Below are 21,661 nucleotides of genomic sequence, written 5' to 3'. Positions count from 1 at the left end.
AGTGGGATTAAATGTAAAATTTTGATTCAATGTATATATGTTGTGTTTTCTTTGTTATTTATCTACGAATCAATAAAAAATGTTAGCATAAAAAAAAGAGAAACATTTGCTCCGGTTTTTAGCGCCTTCTTTCTCATCTTTTACCTTATGCTTTATTATCATTCAGTAAAATACAGGCGTACTCATTGATGTATATCCTCATGAAATCAAAGACTCTGTCCTCGAAATCCAAACACAAATGTTCAAAAGAGATGACCAGGTGTAACGGTGTCTCACATTTTCATTTGGGATCGGATCACCCAAAAACTCATCTTAATATCAGTGTACACATTGTCTAAGTCTTGAAAACAAATGGTCATGTGATTGATACACTCAAATTCTAAAGTGTTCGAACCAGCATGACGAAAAACTGGACTGAGTCACAAGAAGCCGACTGCAAGTCGTGCATTGTGTGCTTGGCTTTATCTGTATATGTCAATTATATTTATAACATCATCGATTAGGATACGACTAAACTGGAAATGCACATAGGACAATGTTATTCATAACAACCAGTATGTCATAACTTGTTTTAGCTATAGATTTGTATTCGTATCTGTTTTATCAAAATGTTGCTTGCGTGTGCTTATCCTGGTTGCCTCAATCTACTGAAAAACTTTAGATTATGTATCATCGCAAGAGGAAAGACTAACTTTTCACAGATTCCCAATAAACGAACCTGAGCTATGGCTGATGGTGTTCACTGGGATATCAATTCACCCATTGAGTAACTCCAAATATTAAGGGTGTGCAGTGAATATTTCCTTCCATGCCATTCCAACGTGTTTGCGTCATGCGAGAGGCTACGTTATTTTGCCCCTCTCATGAATGTGCACGCATACAACCAGGGCCTTATTAACACATGGTCTTTACAGGGCTTAAGCCCCCATGTACTCCCCTTTGACTTTTGTGGGAGGGCGTGTGTGTAAACGTGTTCCGTGTGAGAAGCTTAAGTAAACACAGATGGTGCACAATGGCTAAACCCATCCGTGGGTGACAATGCCCCCCCCCCCCACACACATATGGGATGGCATGAGGGTGAGTAAATGAGGAGAGAAGTTTTACTTTTAAGTGAACTATTTAAGCTGCTCTCTCTAGCCAGAACACACTATAAACCAGCTTAGACACGCTAGCAGCTACCTAGAACATGCTGCAATGCCTAGCAACTATCTAGAACATTCCAGCTAAAATATGCTAGCAAGGCCTAGTAACTAGCCGGGACACCCTAGCAACCAGCTAAAACATGCTAGCAGTGCCTAGCAATTAGCCGGGACACCCTAGCAACCAGCAAAAACATGCTAGCAGTACCTAGCAATTAGCCGGGACACCCTAGCAACCAGCTAAAACATGCTAGCAATGCCAAGCAACTAGCTAGAACACACTCATAAACGGCTACTAGCCAGAACATCCTAGTAACTAGCTAAAACATACTAGCAATACCTAGCAACTAGCCAGTACACTCCAGCTAAAATATGATTGCAGTGCCTAGCTACTAGCCTGGACACCCTAGCACCAACTAAAACATGCTAGGAATGCCTAGCAACTTGCCAGAACACTCAAGATAAAATATGATAGCAGTACTTAGCAACTGGCCAGGACACCCTAGCAATGCCTAGCAACCAGTAAACGGCTATACATCCTAGTTACTTGCTAAAACTAGAAATGCTAACGTGTGTGTGTGTGTGTGTGTGTGTCTAACTGATGGTCTAACTATCTTGCTAGTTAGCTAGCTGGCTGTTTGTCTTTCTGTAATGTCCATCAAACTTCATACCATCAAGCTTCTAAATCTTAAAACTAGTTTGAACTTTCAGACATCAAAGTTTGTCACTACAAACTTTACTATCAAGCTGTACTGTATATGTAATAGTATTTGGAATGCATATAATGCTAGCAATGAAACTAACATTAGCAAGTCTGCCTTTTTATTCCAATGTAATTTCTACATCAGAATATGATCAAACAAAATACAAACATGATTTGAGATGTGGTGGAAATGTTTGTGACGTTTTAGAAAAATGTCAAAAATCTCTTGTGACGCAATGATATCCACTGTTGGAACATTTTAGTAGACAAAACACAAAAGTGTTTTAAGATTTTATTTTCTTGAATTTCTCTTCAAAATGAAAAACTTGATATAAGTTCAGAGGGCCAAAAGTGCCCATAGATAAATGCTTTCTTTAAGAAGTAACCAGAAGAAGAGAAAAGCGGATCATGCCTGCTGTAGACTGAAAAGTTATTACCAATAACCTTTTTATTTCTTTTTTATTCTAGGCTCATCTTCCATTTGCTGTGGTGGGCAGTGTTGAAGAGGTGAAGGTGGGAAATAAGACAGTGAGGGCCAGGCAGTACCCATGGGGAGTAGTTCAAGGTAAGAATAACAAGATTCAGATATTTAAAAATAATTGCTTAAATGTGCCAGAGTTTTACCATAGTAACACTAACTCAGTAACTATGGTTTTTTGGCAAGAATGGCATGAAGCCTCCACATGCACTTAGTCTCCACGGTAACACGCTCAACAAGCCACGTGACAAGATGCACGTATTGACGGTCTCAGAAGTGGAGGCAACTGAGATTCGAGTCACTACGGCCCACCACAAGTACTTCGAGTGCATTGGGAATTGGGCATTCCAAATTTGGGAGAAAAAGGTACACTACAAAAAGCACAAGACTGTGTACTTCATGTCCTTCATAAGGGCATGAATTACAATTCCTTGAAGCATTGCAAACAACGTAATTGAATAAAAAGCGACTGATTTAAAGTTGTTTATAAATTTAAAATCATTATATTTAAAAGTTTATTGTAAAATATTCAGATGTTTACAAATATATAAGTAGTTTGAGTGTAATAAGACCGACTCGATTGCATAATACATAGTGAGTTATGGAAGTGGGCAGTCACTGCAGAGCTCTTTTGGTGCACTTTGTTTTGCCACAGCTCTGAGTGAGTTATGGAAGTGGGCAGTCACTGCAGAGCTCTTTTGGTGCACTTTGTTTTGCCACCGCTCTGAGTGAGTTATGGAAGTGGGCAGTCACTGCAGAGCTCTTTTGGTGCACTTTGTTTTGCCACAGCTCTGATTGGTGGATCTCTCTTCAGGATTATGGGTTGTGTAGTTCTTCATCAGAAATTGTGCTATTATACATGATTTTTAAAACATTAAAATCTAAATGACGCACACTGATGGCACAAAGAAGTGAATACAATCGATTGACAACCTCCGAGCTAACAGTAGGCCTGTCTTTAAAGGTTTTGAAGTTAATGTAAAAAATCAGTTTACCAATGGAGAAAATGAATAGGATTTTTACTTCAGGAACCAGACTGTTGCACTCTATGGAGATACTTTGAAAGGCTAAAACACTTGACTGTGCGTGAAACATCACAGTGTGCAAAATAAAAGAGAATGACCTAGCCTTGAGTACAACAAAATTGACAATCACATTCTGTTCACATTCTTACAGTTTAGTCTCTGGTTTTGGGTACTTATGCTGAGCGTTACCCTGTAACCCTTTTAGAGTATTGTGTTTGAGGGGCTGGTGGCATACGTCAACCACACTGGGACTTATTTGTTAACTCTGCTCTTCATTGTCCTCCATCTCTTCTTGTCCCTGAGGATGCTGGTTGAGAGGTTTTTATGATGCCTTTCATGTTAAAACAATCCCATCAATCAAAGCAGTGATAAATGCCACTCTAGACTGCATCTAATTAAGTTTCTTTCTCTCTGATATTTGTGAGAGAGTTCTAACAACTGATAAGGTCACCTCATTAACCACAAATGTTTTTCATTTTAATTGCTCATCCAGCTTGAGTAGAAACTATTGCTTCATGAAAGAGATGCTCTATGTTTAGCAGTTTATGGAATTAACCATTTGTTAAATAAAATAACAGTTAGTTTCATGAAAGCTCAAGAACTTTGTTCACGCTGCATATAAATGTGATTTGTTTTTCAAATTTGAACATTCGGACTGTCATTTTGTGATGAAATCAGATTCTTTTGTTCAGTGTAGTCCATATCCGGTGTATCTAGCAGCCAAGTGCCTTCCTCACAACATCTGAGAGTGTGTCCGTGTGGAAAGACAGGTCGCAAGACAGAAGATTTTGCCTCCGCTTATGTCTATCATGACTTCTTAGTGTGGTCCTAAACTCACAAAGCACATCAGAGAACAGCAACAGAGGCATTCTACAATTCATGCCTAACCCTAACTGTGCCCAAACCTGCAGAATCATTCACTCATTCAATGTTCACTACATAGTGAATGCCACATAGTTCACTATATGAGGAAAGGGTTACCAAAAATTAGAGTTTTCAGACACAGCTCCAGACAATATTGTGCACTTTATATGAGATCACATACACATTGATATCCTATCTGACCGTTCTGAAACTTATTTAAAAAAAAAAATGTGTTTTTAATCACTTATGGATGTGGTTTGAATCAGGTTTGCACACATCAAATTTCATGTGTTTTTTTAGGACTCTATGATTTCTGCAATGCAGAAAACACTGACGGAAATGCAGAATCCTGTCATAAAATTTGTATAAACTATTAAACATGAAATTTCAGGGAATTTGACATTTTGGGGAAAAGTACATGTATGAAAAAAAACAATTAATTGAATTAAAATCATGATATGTCTTAATTTATATGCAAAAGAATGCAAGTGTGTGTGTATATATATATATATATATATATATATATATATATATATATATATATATATATATATATATATATATATATATATATATATATATATTATATAAGTTAACTATGCCTTTAAGCAGCTTGGAATATTCCAGAAAATTATGTTAAACCTTTAGACTATTAGCCAATTAACTTCTGAGAAGATGTGTACTGAACTGGAGGTGCACCTGTGGATGTATTTTAAGGACTACCTTCAAACTCAGTGCCTCATTGCTTGACAGCATGTGAAAATCAAAAGAAATCAGCCAAGACCTCAGAAAAAAAAATTGTGGACTTCCACAAGTCTGGTTCATCCTTGGATCAATTTCCAAATGCCTGAAGGTACCACGTTCATCTGTACAAACAATAGTACACAAGTATAACAATCTGTGCCAAATTAATGAAACATTTTAAAAAAGAGAGGGAAAGGCCAACACTGAGCAGCTGTGGGAGAGAGAGAGAAAAAAAAAGAAATGTACTCGCCGGTTCTCCAATATGCCTTAGCTTGGTCCTCGGCCACTCCTCCACCCTCTAATGGACGTCAATGTTGGGAATTTATTGGCTGCTTTTCTTTATTATTTGGTCCAAGTCATCAATTTCAAAAACTTTTTTTTTTTTTTTAAATGTTTTTTTTTATAATGAAATAAATTCATATGTTTGCACAATTATATTTTTGTCTACAAAACTAATTTCAAACATTTAAGCATACATCTTCAGATCAAAAGATTTTTAAGATCATGAGAAACATTTCAGTCAAGTGTTTCAAAACTTTTGACCGGTAGTGTACATAGAATCAACATTTAACCCCCACAACCACCCCTCCCAATCCCCAACCCCGCCCTGACCCCAACAAACATTCTGTGGCCACACATCAGTATATACACAAAATAAATCAAACAAACACATGTTTTTTTAATTTTTATATATATAATATATATATATATATATATATATATATATGTATGTGTGTGTGTGTGTGTATATCATACACATTTAAATCTATACTACTCTCTCCACCGCCCCACACCAAGAGCCATCCAAAAACTCTAACTATCCATGTGGTAGCAGTTCAGTGCTTAAAATCATGCAGATATGGGTCAGGAGCTTCAGTTTTGATTTGGACTGTGGCATGATTGTTGGTGTTAGATGGCTGGTTTGAGTGTTTCTGTAACTGCTGATCTCCTGGGATTTTCATGCACAACAGTCTCTAGAATTTACTCCGAATGGTGCCAAAAACAAAAAGCATCCAGAGAGCGGCAGTTCTGTGGACAGAAATGCTTTGTTGATGTGAGAGGTCAACAGAGAATGGTCAGACTGGTTCGAACTGACAAAGTCTACGGTATCTCAGATAACTGCTTGTGGCTAGAAGAATATCATCTTAGAATGCCATTCGAGATGCAGGTTGGCGCTGTTTTGGTGGCACGAGGAGGACCTACACAATATTAGGCAGGTGGTTTTAATGTTTAATGTTATTTTTTTAATTTTTTTTTTCAGTTAAACATGGAAATAAATAAAGGTTTTGGAACATTTTAAATACTATGCTAAAATAAAATGCCAATAATCTTTTTGTAATTAAAATTGTTGTATTTAATTAGAAACTAATACAAAATAGAAGCATTTTAATAGTGATCTCATACTTTTAGACCCTACTGTATATATCCATATTTTTATTATGCTAGTAGCTTTTTTTTCTTTGCAAATGATTGATCTATGCATCGGTTTTCTCTTAAAAGTGGACAAATGAAAAAAACTACATTGTGATAAATCCTAGTGAAAATGTTTATATTTGATCTTTCAGCTAAAAGCAGCATTGGTTCACCACACTAATGGTCTTGTAAATGTGATAGCACTATCTGCTGAAGCGTCCAGACTGTATGACAGATGGGAGACGGCTGGTATTTGTTTCCTCCCTGCTATTTTTGCCTGTGTGTTTGGGAAGATGACTTCCAGGGGCCGTTTATTCAAGGGTCAGTAAATTGCTCTCAGTCCCTCAAATGTGAAATTTGATTGGATCAGTACATCCATTCCAGATAGGAGCTATTCTCCCTTTATTAACGAGAGACATGAAACATTGTGTTTTGTTGTCTAATGTTTTTACTGTCAATCCCATATTACTGTGCATTAAAGTATCCACGAAAATCTCAACCGGATGTTGCATTCCACACTTCAAAACGTGTGGTGTGAAATGTTGTAAACGTCATGCATTCAACGATAGCGGCTTCCCATAGGTAGTGGAAGGGCAGAGTTACCTGGCTGCGTTGCTGGTCTGACAAAACAATGTAAATGGAGAACGTAGCAACTAGTGAAACTTAAGTGAAGACAGCACCTTACAAATATAAGTTGAATGCTTTACCATCACCCCACATGTGAATATGTTCATTAGTTGAGATACAAGTGTTGAACTGAGGTTGACTAATGTGCTAAAGCTAGCAGCAACACATTGCTTGCATTTGAAATATATTACTTCCATCAGCAGTTAAATACCAAATCTTCTGTGTAGTAAAAATGATAAGTGTTCCTCTTGAGAAGATACTACACTGCAAAAATTCATACACTACATGGCTTTGTGCATTATGTAAATTGTAAGTCCATAGTGTAGAGTGCATCATTTGGGACACAGATACGGTCTTCCTCCTCCATCAGTGTGAATTCTCTCCCACTGATATCAATCTACAGACCGGAAATGCTCTGTTAACTGTGAGAACATGTGCACTGAAGTCCAAATGGACACACTGCAGGGGGCACTCACTGAAACCTGTCAAAAAATAAAATGTTCTTGTCATATTTCACCCCAAAATTAAAAGTTTGAAAAGATAAATTATATTTTACTTCAAGAATATGAAGTCTATTATTAGGGACATGAAGCCATTATGATCTTTTTGCATTTTTGTGACATTATTTTCATGACAAGCACATTTCTCCCCAATTCTCATTAACGCAAAACATCTTATTTCCATTTAATATAACATTAAAAATAGAATGATTTATTATTAAAATTGGAAAATACCTCATGGTTGTGGATGTGTTGTAGAGGTGTGCACAGGAATTAAGTTGAAGCCTGTCTATTCCCGAGGCCATTTGACCTGACCCAACCCTACTGGCACGGTACCATAAAATTTTAAGCCTGAACCCGACCTGAACACTAAATCACTCTCTTTTTATCATTTGTTTTGCAAGCAAGTACATTATTTTGCTATAGGCTGTATTTTATTTAAGCATCATAGGCAACATTCGAAACCTTTAACATTCTCAGTTTTAATAAGGTATGGTGCCCCCACAGCACACCAGAGCAAAAGGAAATAAACATTAGCTTGCCATTTATTAAATGCTAAAAAAGCATTTCTGGTAAAGAACAATCTGGAATCATGTGTAACAGTCCCCTTTGAAGCCTGAATTTTTTTAAGAATGTTGAATCATTGTGAGACCAGCATAAAAAAATTATGAAACCGAACACCGGTGTCTCGATGTTTCTAAAAACTAAAAATGTGGCGGTTTGCATGAGAAACTTAAAAAAAAATTAAATTGAAACAACTGAACAGTTGAAAAATGGTGTAGACACATGAAACAACATATTCGGTGTGAACAGCCCCTAACTCATCTCTTAATGCCTATATTAGGCAACATTTAATATATAATATTTATTTAAATGTATTTGTTTTTCAATATGATTCAAATAAGTAAATAACCAATTACTTGCAAGTTTTTTGAGACAAAGTAAATATATTTATAATAATATTTTTTTAATGTTTGTTGTAATGTATCATGTACCATGATTAACACAATCAATCACAGAAAACTGCGATAAATTAGTTGAAAACTTTTAAACGATTCACAGCCGTAATTTATAGTAATATTAATAACTAGGGGTGTAAATCGCAAGTTTAATCACGATACGATCTTTTGTCTATTTTCTTACCCAGCGATCATATGTTTGCTGATACCTCAAAGCCTGCTACAATTTTGATTCGATTCAGGGGTGTGCAATTGATATTACGATATGAGGTGCCTATTTTACACAATCAATTAAATGTATTATTTTACAAATGCTACCAAATTATAATTTTAATATTTTATTGAGCTCTCTGAAAAGTGCAAATTCAGTATCCAGATTGGGACATGCTTTAAAATAGAAAATGTTGTATTCAAATGGGTCGCATGTGGCACGATATCAAGGGAAGCCCGATATAATCATGCAAGTGAACCACTCTGTGCTATCCTGTCACCGTAGCTTGCGTTTCGAGGGAAGCCTGGTTGACATGTGATCATGGCTAGAGCTTAGCTCAACTTTAGGCTTCAATCACAAAATCATAAGGTTGCTGGATTGCCTGATGGAAATGCGTACGGACGTGGCTGGAATTGGTGTCAAAATAAAGGTGCATATACATTGATGTTTACGCATGGCATCGATGACATCGTATCGTTGGTTATTTGATCGATGCATTGATCCAGATTGATGGATTGTTACACCCCTAATAATAAGATTTAGTTTTTCATTACAAACTTGACACAAACCCGAAGTTATACTTGGAAAAACTGACCCTAAGTTTGTTGGGTCCCGTCGTGCTAGGGTTGGGTAGTAGACTGCATTTCATTTAGGGCGATTTTAAATAAAAACATGAATTCCTGTATTGTAATTAAATCTAATGAGAATCATCATTAAGGTTAATGAAAAACTACTGTACAAATTTACATCAACAAAAAAAAAAAACAGAAAAAAACCCTCTCAAAGTAAAATGTGAGGACACGTTACAGTAATTAGATTTTGGGTATAAATGTTTTTTATTGCCAGGAAAATGAAGACACTTTTTTTTATTTTTTTTTATTTACCAGCAGACATTCTCTGTTGTCATGATAGTTTAACTGAGGGGATGCTCATTCTGCATAACATTTCTGGCATTATAAACTGTGCACGGATCTGTCATTTAAATAGTTTCCTTACTCCCAAAAGAAAACATTATCTCATTGCCACTGATCTGAGACTCTGATTTGATGTTTCCTAATTACAGTAAAGTCCTAGGAGGATCTTCCCATGAAGACAGCGCCTTTTTATTTTCTCCAAAATCATTCTTTCATATCTGACTTGACAGCTCTCTCTCTGTCATCAAGAGCTTGATTGTCTCTTGACATTTGAAGTCAACAACAAAAGATGTGTGAAGCATTTTCTCCTTCCTTTTAAAAGTTGGCAAACCTATAATTTTTGCTATCCTAACTATGAACAATTATATGGTTGTTGCATGTTATTATTTGCAATTTTATTTATCTGTCTACGACCCTTATGGCTACGTTCAGACAGTCAGTGTTTGGGATTGACAACTGCATTTACTTACAGGTTTGAGTCTTTAAATGTCCCGTTCATACAACAGCTTACAGTTGCGGCTTGAATACTGTCTGTATGAACGAACAACCGAAGTCACAACTGTATTCTAACAGCTGTATCCATAGTGACAGTGACTTAAGGAAATATAAAAGATTTGTCTTATCACAATAACAGCGTGTTAAATAAACAAGTTCAAATGAGGCGCAAGTTCATAGATCAAATCATAATTAACCGACGACGGTTTGAATGCTTTTTAACCGAGTGCAGAGCGCAGCATTTGTCGCGTGGTTCACAATCGCAAGCAGCTTTGGTGAAAGACAGTGGTTGGACCTTCGGATGACACACAGCTCATATCTTTAACTGTGTGAGTTAAAGAAACACCACATGATTAACACGAGACACGCTCGTGTACAATGCGGTGTGGCTTTCACATTATATATCATTACAGACAACTAGTTGTCCAGTACGGTTCCGTTCACACAGCACAGGTTTGCAGAGAATGCGGTTGTGAGAAAATCTCATTTCAAACATTTAAGCATATGCCTTCAGATCAAAAGATCATGTGAAACATTTTAGTCAAGTGACCCCAAACTTTTGAAAGGCAGTGTATTTGACCGTAGTCAGGCAGAAGTGTATTGACAGTGGTCATGTGCATGTGTGTGTTGCAGTGGAGAACGAGAGTCACTGTGACTTCGTAAAGCTGCGGGAGATGTTGATCAGAGTGAACATGGAGGATCTGAGAGAGCAGACTCATGCCAGACACTATGAACTCTACAGACGCTGTAAGCTAGAGGAGATGGGCTTCAAAGACACCGACCCAGACAGCCAGCCTTTCAGGTGGGTCACTGCTACATTATCTGCATGCAAAACTGATTATCATTGGTCTTATTTCATTAAATACATTCAAATATTTTTGCTTGTACGCATACTTGTACATGAGGGCAATACAATCTTTGTGTTAATTACTTCTCTACAGTCTTCAGGAAACATATGAAGCCAAGAGGAAAGAATTTCTTGGAGACCTGCAGCGGAAGGAAGAGGAAATGAGGCAGATGTTTGTGAACAAAGTGAAAGAGACGGAGGCTGAGCTGAAGGAGAAGGAGAGAGAGGTTAGTCCAGCCTCCTCTAGATTTAGCCTTATTCCCAAAGAGCTGTCAGGCCCTAGATAATTCCCTGATTTAAAGCAATATTGGAGGATGGAGGATAATATGTGCATGTAGCCTACTCTTTAAATATAGTTTAAATGAATGCACTAAAGAAATGAAAGCTTTGGCATTTTCATGTATTTCAGTTCATTTAGGCTAAGTTTAGTACAAATGTGTGAATTTATGAATTACTGTTATTAATAACTTGTATGCAAAATACATATTTGAGTTCATCAATAATTCACGTTGTGGATTTAGGGATATTTCAGACTTATTTTTTACTTGAAATTATGTCAAATCAGAAACACCGTTTCTCTGGTGCTGGCGAGATGCCAACCGAATGTGTCTTCGTGCCTTCCTGTGATGGCTGACATAATTGTATTTTGGGATGAAACAAGGAGACCATCAGATCAACAGTGCTTGTTGTCATGTTGTACTTCAACACACTATCATGTATGCAGAAAATATAATGTTAATTTATAGTGAAACGATCAGACATTGATTATATTGCGTTCTTCTTCTGTAATGTGGACAAGACATAAAGCGCAAAAGGCCCTTCTGGCAGCGGATGACCTTATCAAGTTTTGCAGGCATGATTACTGAATGCATTTGTCCTGAAATTAATTAATCGACAATTGATAAGCATGATCAATTTATTAACGACAATTAATTGATTATCGATTAATCATTAAAATCTCAAGTCAATATTAATTCATGTGCATTTTTGATGCATTTGGCCCACTCAAGTGTCAAGCAATAAGCATTGAACCCACTTAGCACCCCTTGCTCCTGATCTGCTGTCCTGCCAAACAGAGACGTGATGCAACAGCTGAAGATGGCATCTAGCTCATGTTAACATAAACCAAAATTAACATATGCAAATGCAATCACTCTCTTCAGAGGGGCACATCAGCCCAGAAGGGCAAAGGGGCAATGGCCTGGTCCACTGTAGCCACCCCCCTGTGCACATCCCTGCCATTGAGAGTTACTCCATCCATCCGGGGGTAGGGTGGGGTCCTCCTGTGTGACAGTATCACCATCACAGAAGAGCTGCTGGTACTGTGAAGTCATTTTGTCATTGTTGCTAGTTTGAGCACTGATACAATAGAAGAGAATGGGTACTGGGACTGCTGAGCTACAAAAAAAAAATAAAGAAGGATAAAAAGCATCATAAAAGTAGTTCATTCAACTTGTATGCTAAATTCCAAGTCATCATGTTCATCTGAAGCCATAAAATAGCTCTGTTTGAGGCACAGACTGAAATAACATTTGTAATTCACTGATAGTGTTTCCCTATGCTGAAGCTCTGAAATGGACAACAAAAGTCTAGACTCCAAAAATGTGTGCATTGACGTCACACATGATCCATCATGCCTATTCTGCAAAGAATCATGTTTTCTTTTCATATAAATTAACATTTCATCAAAATTTCAAGTTTTCCAGTAAAATTACCAAAATGTTCTTAAAACAAGATCTATTTACTGGAAAAGCAAAATGGCATAAGATATTTTGTCATCTTTTCAGAGAAATCAAACAAAATTTAGAAACGTATATGCTTATTACAAGAAAAAATATATATTTTACAAATTTTATTTTTATTACCTCATTAACAAATACATTTTTCTTGTTTTAAGCATAAATCTCACCAAATTTTGTTCAATTTCTCTAAAAACAATATTTTACATAATTCTGCTTCTCAGTATTTTAGATATTTTTTTCTAGAAAATAAGACAAAAAATACCTAGTAAGAAAAATATATTTTTTTTTATTTGATTTGAGAGCTAGATGGAGGAGAATCTTTGGTGAAAAACAACTGAAAGTTTGGCCTGTTCCTCACACAACACAATCATATCACTTAAAAACATCAGCGTGAGAAAATGATGACAGATGACATTTTTAGGTAAACTATTCCTTTAATTTAGAGTTTCAAACAAAGCTTTGTGTTTGAAAACAGGTCTTAAGCACAATTAGTGGAATACAGCCAACGCGTTTTTTCTCAATTTGGAATGCCCAATGCGCTCCAAGTCCTCATGGTGGTGTAGTGACTCGCCTCAATCCGGGTGGCGGAGGCCGAATCTCATTTGCCTCTGTGTCTGAGACAGTCAATCCACGCATCTTATCACTTGGCTTGTTGAGCGCGTTCCGCTTCATGACATCCACCGTGGCATCTGAGAGCTAACCACATTATAGCGACCCACTACCCTCCCTAGCCACCGGGCCAATTTGGTTGCTTAGGAGACCTGGCTGGAGTCACTCAGCACACCCTGGATTTGAACTCACGACTCCAGGGGTGGTAGTCAGCATCTTTACTCGCTGAGATACACAGGCCCCCTCAGCCAACATTCTTAAAACATGATAGTCAGCACCTCTGGTGAATGCCATTAACATGCATCTCTCTCTCTCTCTCTCTCTCTCAGTTACACGACAAGTTTGAGCAGCTGAAGCGCATGCACCAGGAGGAGAAGAGGAAGGTGGAGGAAAAGAGACGAGAGCTGGAGGAGGAGATGAACGCCTTCAATAGGAGAAAGGTGGCGGCCGAGACCCTCTCCCTCTCACAGCCCCAGAAGAAGGACAAGGACAAGAAAAAGTGAGTTCTTGTGCAGTCTTCTTATCCTGCCATCTAATCATTTTGTGTAAACCTTTAGTGATTGGCTACTCCAGTCAGTTCCAATCAGATCCAAATTTTCCAGCAGTGTTTAGAAATCACACAGGAAAGAAATGTAACTATTATCAATATATTTCAGTAATCTCATGTGTTCATGCTGCACTGATTGGATACTTTGCAGACAGAGACTTGTCATATATAATGTGTTTATGTACCAGTACTTCAAAACATACAAATTAGAGATTGACTGATTATTGAAATTTGCTAATACGATAATGTGTGGAAAGAAAAGCAATAACGGATTAATCTTCTGAAAGTTTTTTTTAACTATAAAAAAAAAACAAGCCTGAAATACACCAGGGACTCTTATTTTGAAATGTCGGTGCTTCACTGTTTCTTGCTGCTCATTTAAACAGATAAGGGAAATGAAATATTCATTCTTACATTCATCTACAAGGTATTATAAACTCTTTAAAGTAAACATTGTCATAAGTCTTCAACAGTAGATCATAAGCTATCACTTGTCATAAATGTCTGGTACTCACTGATTACAACCACTGTGCAACTGCTGGAAACACTCACTAGCTCCCCCGTGTTTGGAGAAGGCATTTATTAAAATAAATCATATCCTTTTGGAGTTTAATAATAACATTAGACCATGTTGCGATTCGTGTCTTGATAATTAAGACTTATACCATTTAATATATTTAGTACTTTTCATGCCTTTTAAATTTTAGAAAACGAAATGTAAGACTTTTAAGGACTCGCAGGAACCCTGTTATGTTTATACTAAATTAAAAAAAATATTAATATTTTTCGGTGATTCTCACGAAACAGGTGAAGAGAATGTCCTGGTCTCATTTTACTTCAAAACAAATGAGAACATTGTGACATTATATTCATGACAGTTACGTATTCATACATCATAGAAGTGCTCCCTTGATAGTGGCTTTCATTTTTGCTGGTTCTAATGTAAAAAAATCATTGTATAACAGCATCTTTTTACTGCAATACATAAAACAAATGACACTCTTGTTATGGTAATAGTAATCATTATTAAAAACAATGGGAATAGTACAAGAAAAATGTCTGAGCAAGTTATGATATTGAGAATTGTGGGGTAAAATGTGCTTAAGTGTCCTGAAAATAATGTCACAATGCAAAACAATACAATTATTGGTCCTAAATTGGTCCCTTCGGCTTGCTCACTGGGGTTATTAATACAATTATTATTTAATTACTTATTTTTAAACATGATTAACAATCGTATTTTATCTAATTACACAATGATGATTCATTTGTATTGTTTTTTTTATTTTAGGTTAAATGGGGCCAGGGCATTTTCTTGATGGTTTTTGTGAGAATCACCAATTTATGCAAAATAATTTTACAACATTTTTGTGAATGTGTTAATTTAAATATACATTGTTATTAAAAAACATCTGATCAGTTAATGAGAAGTTAATTCAGTAACCACTGTGACTGATTCAGCCAGTAATTCGTTACACCGACTCATTCATTCATTTGTAAATCAGAATAGATTGTATAAAGACTGTATTGTTTCACGCTACCAGTTGTTTAATCTCATCACATTAAATTCAGACTCATCTTGGGTATTAAGCAGCAGTTTGTTTGATTTTCTGCATTAGGTTCTTTCCTGCAGCACATGCAGCTCAAATGAAGTGTATCTAGCTCCGTCTTGTGGTTATTGATGGTATCTGTGTCATTGTCAAACATTTACAAAGCATCCATTTTGTGATATGTCCCTGAAATGGATACAACACTGAAAGCAGCTCCTTAACATAAGTGTATTAAAGTCTACATGAATGTGATAACTTAAGAGTATTGATTGTATATTGTTGAGCGAGAATGTATAGTTAAGAAGCCTTAAAGAAATAATTCAGCCAAAAATGAAAATTCTCTCATCATTTACTCACCCTCATGACATCCCAGATGTGTATGACGTTCTTTCTTCTACTGAACACAAACTAAGATGTTTAGATGAATATTTCAGCTCTGTAGGTCCAATGCAAGTGAATGGTGACCAGAATTTTGAAGGTCCAAAAATCACATAAATGCAGCTTTAAAGTAATCCACTCGACTCCAGTTGTTTAATCAATGTCTTCAGAAGATGATAGGTGTGGGTGAGAAACAGATCAATATTTAAGTTCTTTTTCACTATAAATGTTCACTTAAAAGTACTATAAAAGGTACAACCGTCAGTTCTTACAGGAGGCTGCATGAACTCTGTCCTCTGAACGCCCCATTGGAGAGCGACAGGAAGTAAACATTTATAGTGAAAAAGGAAATAAATGTGTATCAGTCTCTCACCCACACTTATCATATCGATTATGAATATATGGATTTAACAACTGGATAGAATAAAACTGATTACTGATATGACTGAACTATTCATCTCACATGAGTGGTCATGATTTTATACATGTTTCAAAATAGTTATTCACTTCTTTGAGTAAAACCTTTTAAATGATGAAAACAAATACGGAGTGAACCTTTAAACACTAGGTGTACTTCCATTTTGACGCGAACGCTCAGTGTCTGTGTACAGTCGAACACGAGCCCGTCAAAGTATACTACATATAACTGTGCGCATAAATAGGTGGTCTTATAGATTACTTTTATGCTGCCTTTTATATGCTTTTTTGGACCTTCAAAGGTCTGGTCGCCATTCACTTTCATTGTATGGACCTACAGAGCTGAAATATTCTTCTAAAAATCTTTGTGTTCTGCAGAAGACAGAAAGTCACACACATCTGGGATGGCATGAGGGTGAGTAAATGATGAGAGCATTTTCATTTTTATGTGAACTATCCCTTTAAATGATATTTATATTTCAGTTGTAGTACTGAAAATACAATGTCTCAGACGCCCTCTTTTGGTGTCCTATGAAATGTACTTAATAATTTAAAGCATTCCAGATCATTGCTGTCTTCAAAAGAATAGTTTGCCCAAAAATGAAAATTCTATCATTATTTTTTCAACCTCATGTATGTAAACCTGTTTGAGTTAGTATAATCCATGGAACACAAAATAAGAATGTATATGTTATTGTATTCGAGGATGTATCATCCTTTTTCATGCACATACAAAGAATGCAGACCAGAAAATACATAAATCAGTTGATCCAATTCCAGTTCTTGAGTTTGTAGAGGGCACACAAGTTATAAGGGGTTAATAAATGCTCTAAATGTACACTGTCTATTTTTAAGATTTACGCAGCTCACTTTCCAAAAAATCCATCTAATTGAATTGTGTAATTTTTTTTACAAAATTAAATTAATACAATTTAAAATTAATATTTATTTAAATGTTTTTATTTTATCAAGTAAAAGATTACAAAATGACATTTGATGGAATTTTGTCATGAAATTGAAATGCGTAAATCTTAAAATAATTATAATTCATGTAAAAAAGCCCCTAAATGTAACATTTAGTCCTAAATATAATAAAATGAAGGACCAAAAGTTTTTCAAGCCTTCATTACATTTAGAAGCAATGGTTATTTCATTGATGGTATTTATTACACTGAAAGAGACAATCTAAGATTCAGAGGTGAAGTTATGGGGGAAAACAACATTTTGAAGAAAAAAAGAGACTATAACGGCACAACTCAAAATATAGGCTCTTTTATTTTTCTTACCAATGTTTCGGCAGTCAGCCGTTTTCAAGGCATTACATTTACACCCCATTGTAATAAATGTCATATTTGTGCTTTCAACAGAGTTCAACTGACCGACTCAAAAAACATATCTTTGGGCCTGTTCCTCACACAAGGCCATCATATGACTTTTGAAGACTCCAATTATAGCGCACAAGCCTTATGGACTACTTTTACAGTGGCTAGAAAAAGTATATGAACCCTTTGGGATCAGCTGGTTTTCTGCATTAATTGGTCATATGTGATCTCATCTTCATCAAAGTCACAAGTTTAGACAAACACAAAGTGCTTAAGCTAACAACACACACACAATTATAATCTTTCATGTCTTTATTGAACACATCCCATTAAATATTCACAGTGTTGTGGAAAAAGTAAGTGAACCCTTTGATATAATAACTGGTCGATTCTCCTTTTGCAGCAATAATCTCAACCAAGCATTTCTGGTAGATGCGGATTAGACCTGCACAACATTCAGAAGGAATTTTGGACCATTCTCACTAAAAGAACTGCTTCAGTTCAGACATATTCTTAGTATGTCTGGTGTGAACGGCTCTTTTGAGGTCATTCTGCAGCATCTCTATAGGGTTAAGGTCTGTGCTCTGACAGGGCCACTCCAAAAGTTGGATTTTCTGCAGCTTCCTTTGTTGTGTTTAATGTTTTCCGTATAGTAGACTCATGAACAGAGATGTTAAATTAGTTCCAATGATTCCTTCAAGTCTTAATCTGTCACTCTAGGATTCTTGTTTACCTCATCATTCATTCTGCTGTGTGTGCTTTCAGTCATCTTGGCTGGACGGCCACTTCTAGGGAGAGTAGCTACAGTATCTTCTACATTTACTGTGGATAGATGAATATCTAAGCTCTTCTAAATAACATTGTAACTCTTTCCAGCTTTATGCAAAGCAACAATTCTTGACCGTAGGTCTGAGATCTCTTTTTTTGTGTGGCATGGTCCACGTCAGCAGATGCATCTGGTGAATAGAAAACTCAAAATGTTTGAGTGCTTTTTATAAGTCAAAGTAGCTCTAACCCACACCTGCAATCTTGTTTCATTAATTGGATGCCAGGTTTGCCAACTTCTTACTCTTCGTGGCATTTTTAGCCTAGGGTTCACATACTTTCCCAAACCACACTGTGAATGTTTGAATGATGTATTCAATATGTACAAGAACAATACAATTATTTGTGTGTTATTAGTTAAAACCGATTTTGTTTATTAATTATGGTTACTTGGATGAAGATCAAACCAGATTTTAAGACAAATTTATACATAAATGCAGGTCATTCCAAACAGTTCACATACTTTTTCTTGCCACTGTATATACTTTTGTGGTGCTTAAAAAAAATTGGGTTGGAACGGTATAAACATTATGACAGAATGTTTTATTTTTGGGTGAAGTATGACGTTGAACTAGTTACTTCAACTATAAACCTTTAAATCGTTCAATATATCTTAATACTGTTTGTATTTCAAGCTCATGTATCGCATCTCATCACAGCATGCTTGAATATTTGTGTTTCTAATATTTGTTATAATTTATTTGCATGTTTCCACTCCACATTTTATTTTGTTATTCATTTGGTTGTTCTGTGTCCATTTCCTTTCAGTTAATTTATGAGCACATCACAGGCTGACCACGGACTTGTCCTCCAACATCAGCATTTGTTTTTGACGTTGTGTTAAAGGACCAAAGATCCTGATGGGAAGCCAGAGAAGTGTATTATGGGGACTGAATTGCTTCTTGTATTGCCACAGTTTTCTTTGTATTTGCTGTGTTAGGATCATTCAGGTTATTTTTAATATGTTCTCCCCTTTAACCCATTTTATGTTTTGGACCTATTTGTTTATTCCCTTTTTTCTTTTTTTTTTACCAAACTAAGAGACATTCACTTTGTGGTCACTGTTGTTTTTGGTACTAACCATTTGTTTATTGTCTTAATAATATTCAGACCAATATTGTGCCATTTACATTAGATGATGTTTCCCTTGCCATAATGTATAGTAATATTTAAGATCTGAGCCAGACTCAATAGCACAGCACAGCAATAATAGTAATGTACCCATGTGTATAATTTTTAAAATGTAAGCGTGCATGGGTATGGCTAAATAAACCAGTCCTTGCTGTTTTAAAAGTAATCCAGGACCTATATGTGACTATTTGAGTAGCTTTGTTGACTTTATTGTAATGACAACAGATATGCTAATTATATTTTTTGTATTACTTGTAGAGCACACAAGGCTGTACAGTGTTCAATCAGATTATATTGTTTATCATTTAAGCCGTAATATAGAAGCTGATACATCTGAGGCCATCTGATCTAAAGTAACTTCTTGCACATCTTTATTTGCATAAGGGGCATTGACTGCAATTTGATTAAGTTGTAAGTTGTATTAACCGATACTGAAAATAAACCCCCCCTATTTTTCATTATCTACTGGAATGTGCTTTGTGTCATTTAATATACAAAACATTTATAAACTATCTTTGTTCCAGCAAAGTTGAAACTGAAAGGGGATGAAAGAATTGAAGGCAGAGTTCATCTAGGCCAGGGGTGTCAGACAAATTTTAGGTCACCACCGATTTTTTTACATGGTGTGTGTCAAACGTGTTCCTATTCATTTGCAGTCAATCAAAAGTATCCTCCGAACAGCGACGTGGTCGTCCAGCTGCGTTCCGATCCAGAACGCGCAAAAACAAAGTGTACCTAGGCCTTAATTAGTGGGTCCACAAGGTGGCAACACTTATATTTTGAGCCGTTGCTGTCACGAAGAAACTAGATGTAATGGCCACTAAATATCAAGATATGAAGGTAAAGACAACAACAGTGGACATGCACGTCAAGAACGTGTAAGTAAGGAGGTCTGGAGATAACTGCGTCAGTATAACTGGAATCTGAAGGAATCTAAAGACATCTTTATGGGTCTAAACTCCTGAAGAGAAAGTCTGGTGTCTCATAACAGTCCTCATGGGGGCTGCCATGTTAGAGTCACATGACCAGCTGAATACTACTCTATAAATCTCCATTACTGTCCTGTTATTTGACACTTTGACTCATTGATTAAAGTAATCATGACTGACTGTGAATACTACATTTCTACAATGACATCTGAAACTGAAAACTGCTCTTTGAATGATGCAGCATCCAGGCCACTATGTGTCAGTGTAAGCCACGTCGATATACTACAAAAACTACTGAGTTCACCTTAAAGTGCCAAAAGTATATTTCAGTCCATTTTAGAGCTCCTTGCGCAAATGCTGAGCTTCTGCATACAGGACGCATGATGCAAATCTAGTTATCCGCAAAGTGCTCCAGCATTCAACGCACAGTTTCTTTTTCTTTTGTGTGCGCGCTAACAATTCGGCGCTGGATTGTGTTGTTTTAGTTTTATAATGAGTGCTTGTTTTGGATATATGTTTGTATGTATGTATGTGTGTGTGTGTGTGTGTGTGTGTGTGTGTGTGTGTGTGTGTGTATATATAGACTCACCTAAAGGATTATTAGGAACACCATACTAATACTGTGTTTGACCCCCTTTCGCCTTCAGAACTGTCTTAATTCTACGTGGCATTGATTCAACAAGGTGCTGAAAGCATTCTTTAGAAATGTTGGCCCATATTGATAGGATAGCATCTTGCAGTTGATGGAGATTTGTGGGATGCACATCCAGGGCACGAAGCTCCCGTTCCACCACATCCCAAAGATGCTCTATTGGGTTGAGATCTGGTGACTGTGGGGGCCATTTTAGTACAGTGAACTCATTGTCATGTTCAAGAAACCAATTTGAAATGATTCGAGCTTTGTGACATGGTGCATTATCCTGCTGGAAGTAGCCATCAGAGGATGGGTACATGGTGGCCATAAAGGGATGGACATGGTCAGAAACAATGCTCAGGTAGGCCGTTGCATTTAAACGATGCCCAATTGGCACTAAGGGGCCTAAAGTGTGCCAAGAAAACATCCCCCACACCATTACACCACCACCACCAGCCTGCACAGTGGTAACAAGGCATGATGGATCCATGTTCTCATTCTGTTTACACCAAATTCTGACTCTACCATCTGAATGTCTCAACAGAAATCGAGACTCATCAGACCAGGCAACATTTTTCCAGTCTTCAACTGTCCAATTTTGGTGAGCTCTTGCAAATTGTAGCCTCTTTTTCCTATTTGTAGTGGAGATGAGTGGTAT

General features: G+C 36.6%; 1 protein-coding gene across 2 annotated transcripts in view; it reads left to right on the top strand.

The window, feature by feature from the left end:
* LOC127627518 (septin-8-A) overlaps positions 1-21,661 on the top strand; it is a 62,461-nt gene that overhangs the window by 31,884 nt on the left and 8,916 nt on the right. Inside the window, exons 6-10 of one of the 2 annotated variants that reach the window (XM_052103936.1) lie at positions 2,311-2,407; positions 10,706-10,874; positions 11,014-11,146; positions 13,600-13,769; positions 19,078-19,901. In XM_052103936.1, the coding sequence (XP_051959896.1) occupies positions 2,311-2,407; positions 10,706-10,874; positions 11,014-11,146; positions 13,600-13,769; positions 19,078-19,081 (573 nt within the window). In that variant the 3' untranslated portion in view covers positions 19,082-19,901. Of the gene's footprint in view, positions 1-2,310; positions 2,408-10,705; positions 10,875-11,013; positions 11,147-13,599; positions 13,770-19,077; positions 19,902-21,661 lie in introns of those variants that run through there. The other variant, XM_052103935.1, reaches the window with a different exon arrangement.

Source organism: Xyrauchen texanus, chromosome 34 (genome assembly GCF_025860055.1).
Source record: "Xyrauchen texanus isolate HMW12.3.18 chromosome 34, RBS_HiC_50CHRs, whole genome shotgun sequence".
Taxonomy (NCBI): Eukaryota; Metazoa; Chordata; class Actinopteri; order Cypriniformes; family Catostomidae; genus Xyrauchen; species Xyrauchen texanus.
Note: the sequence above shows the minus strand (reverse complement) of the source record. Positions and strands in the feature narration are given on the sequence as shown.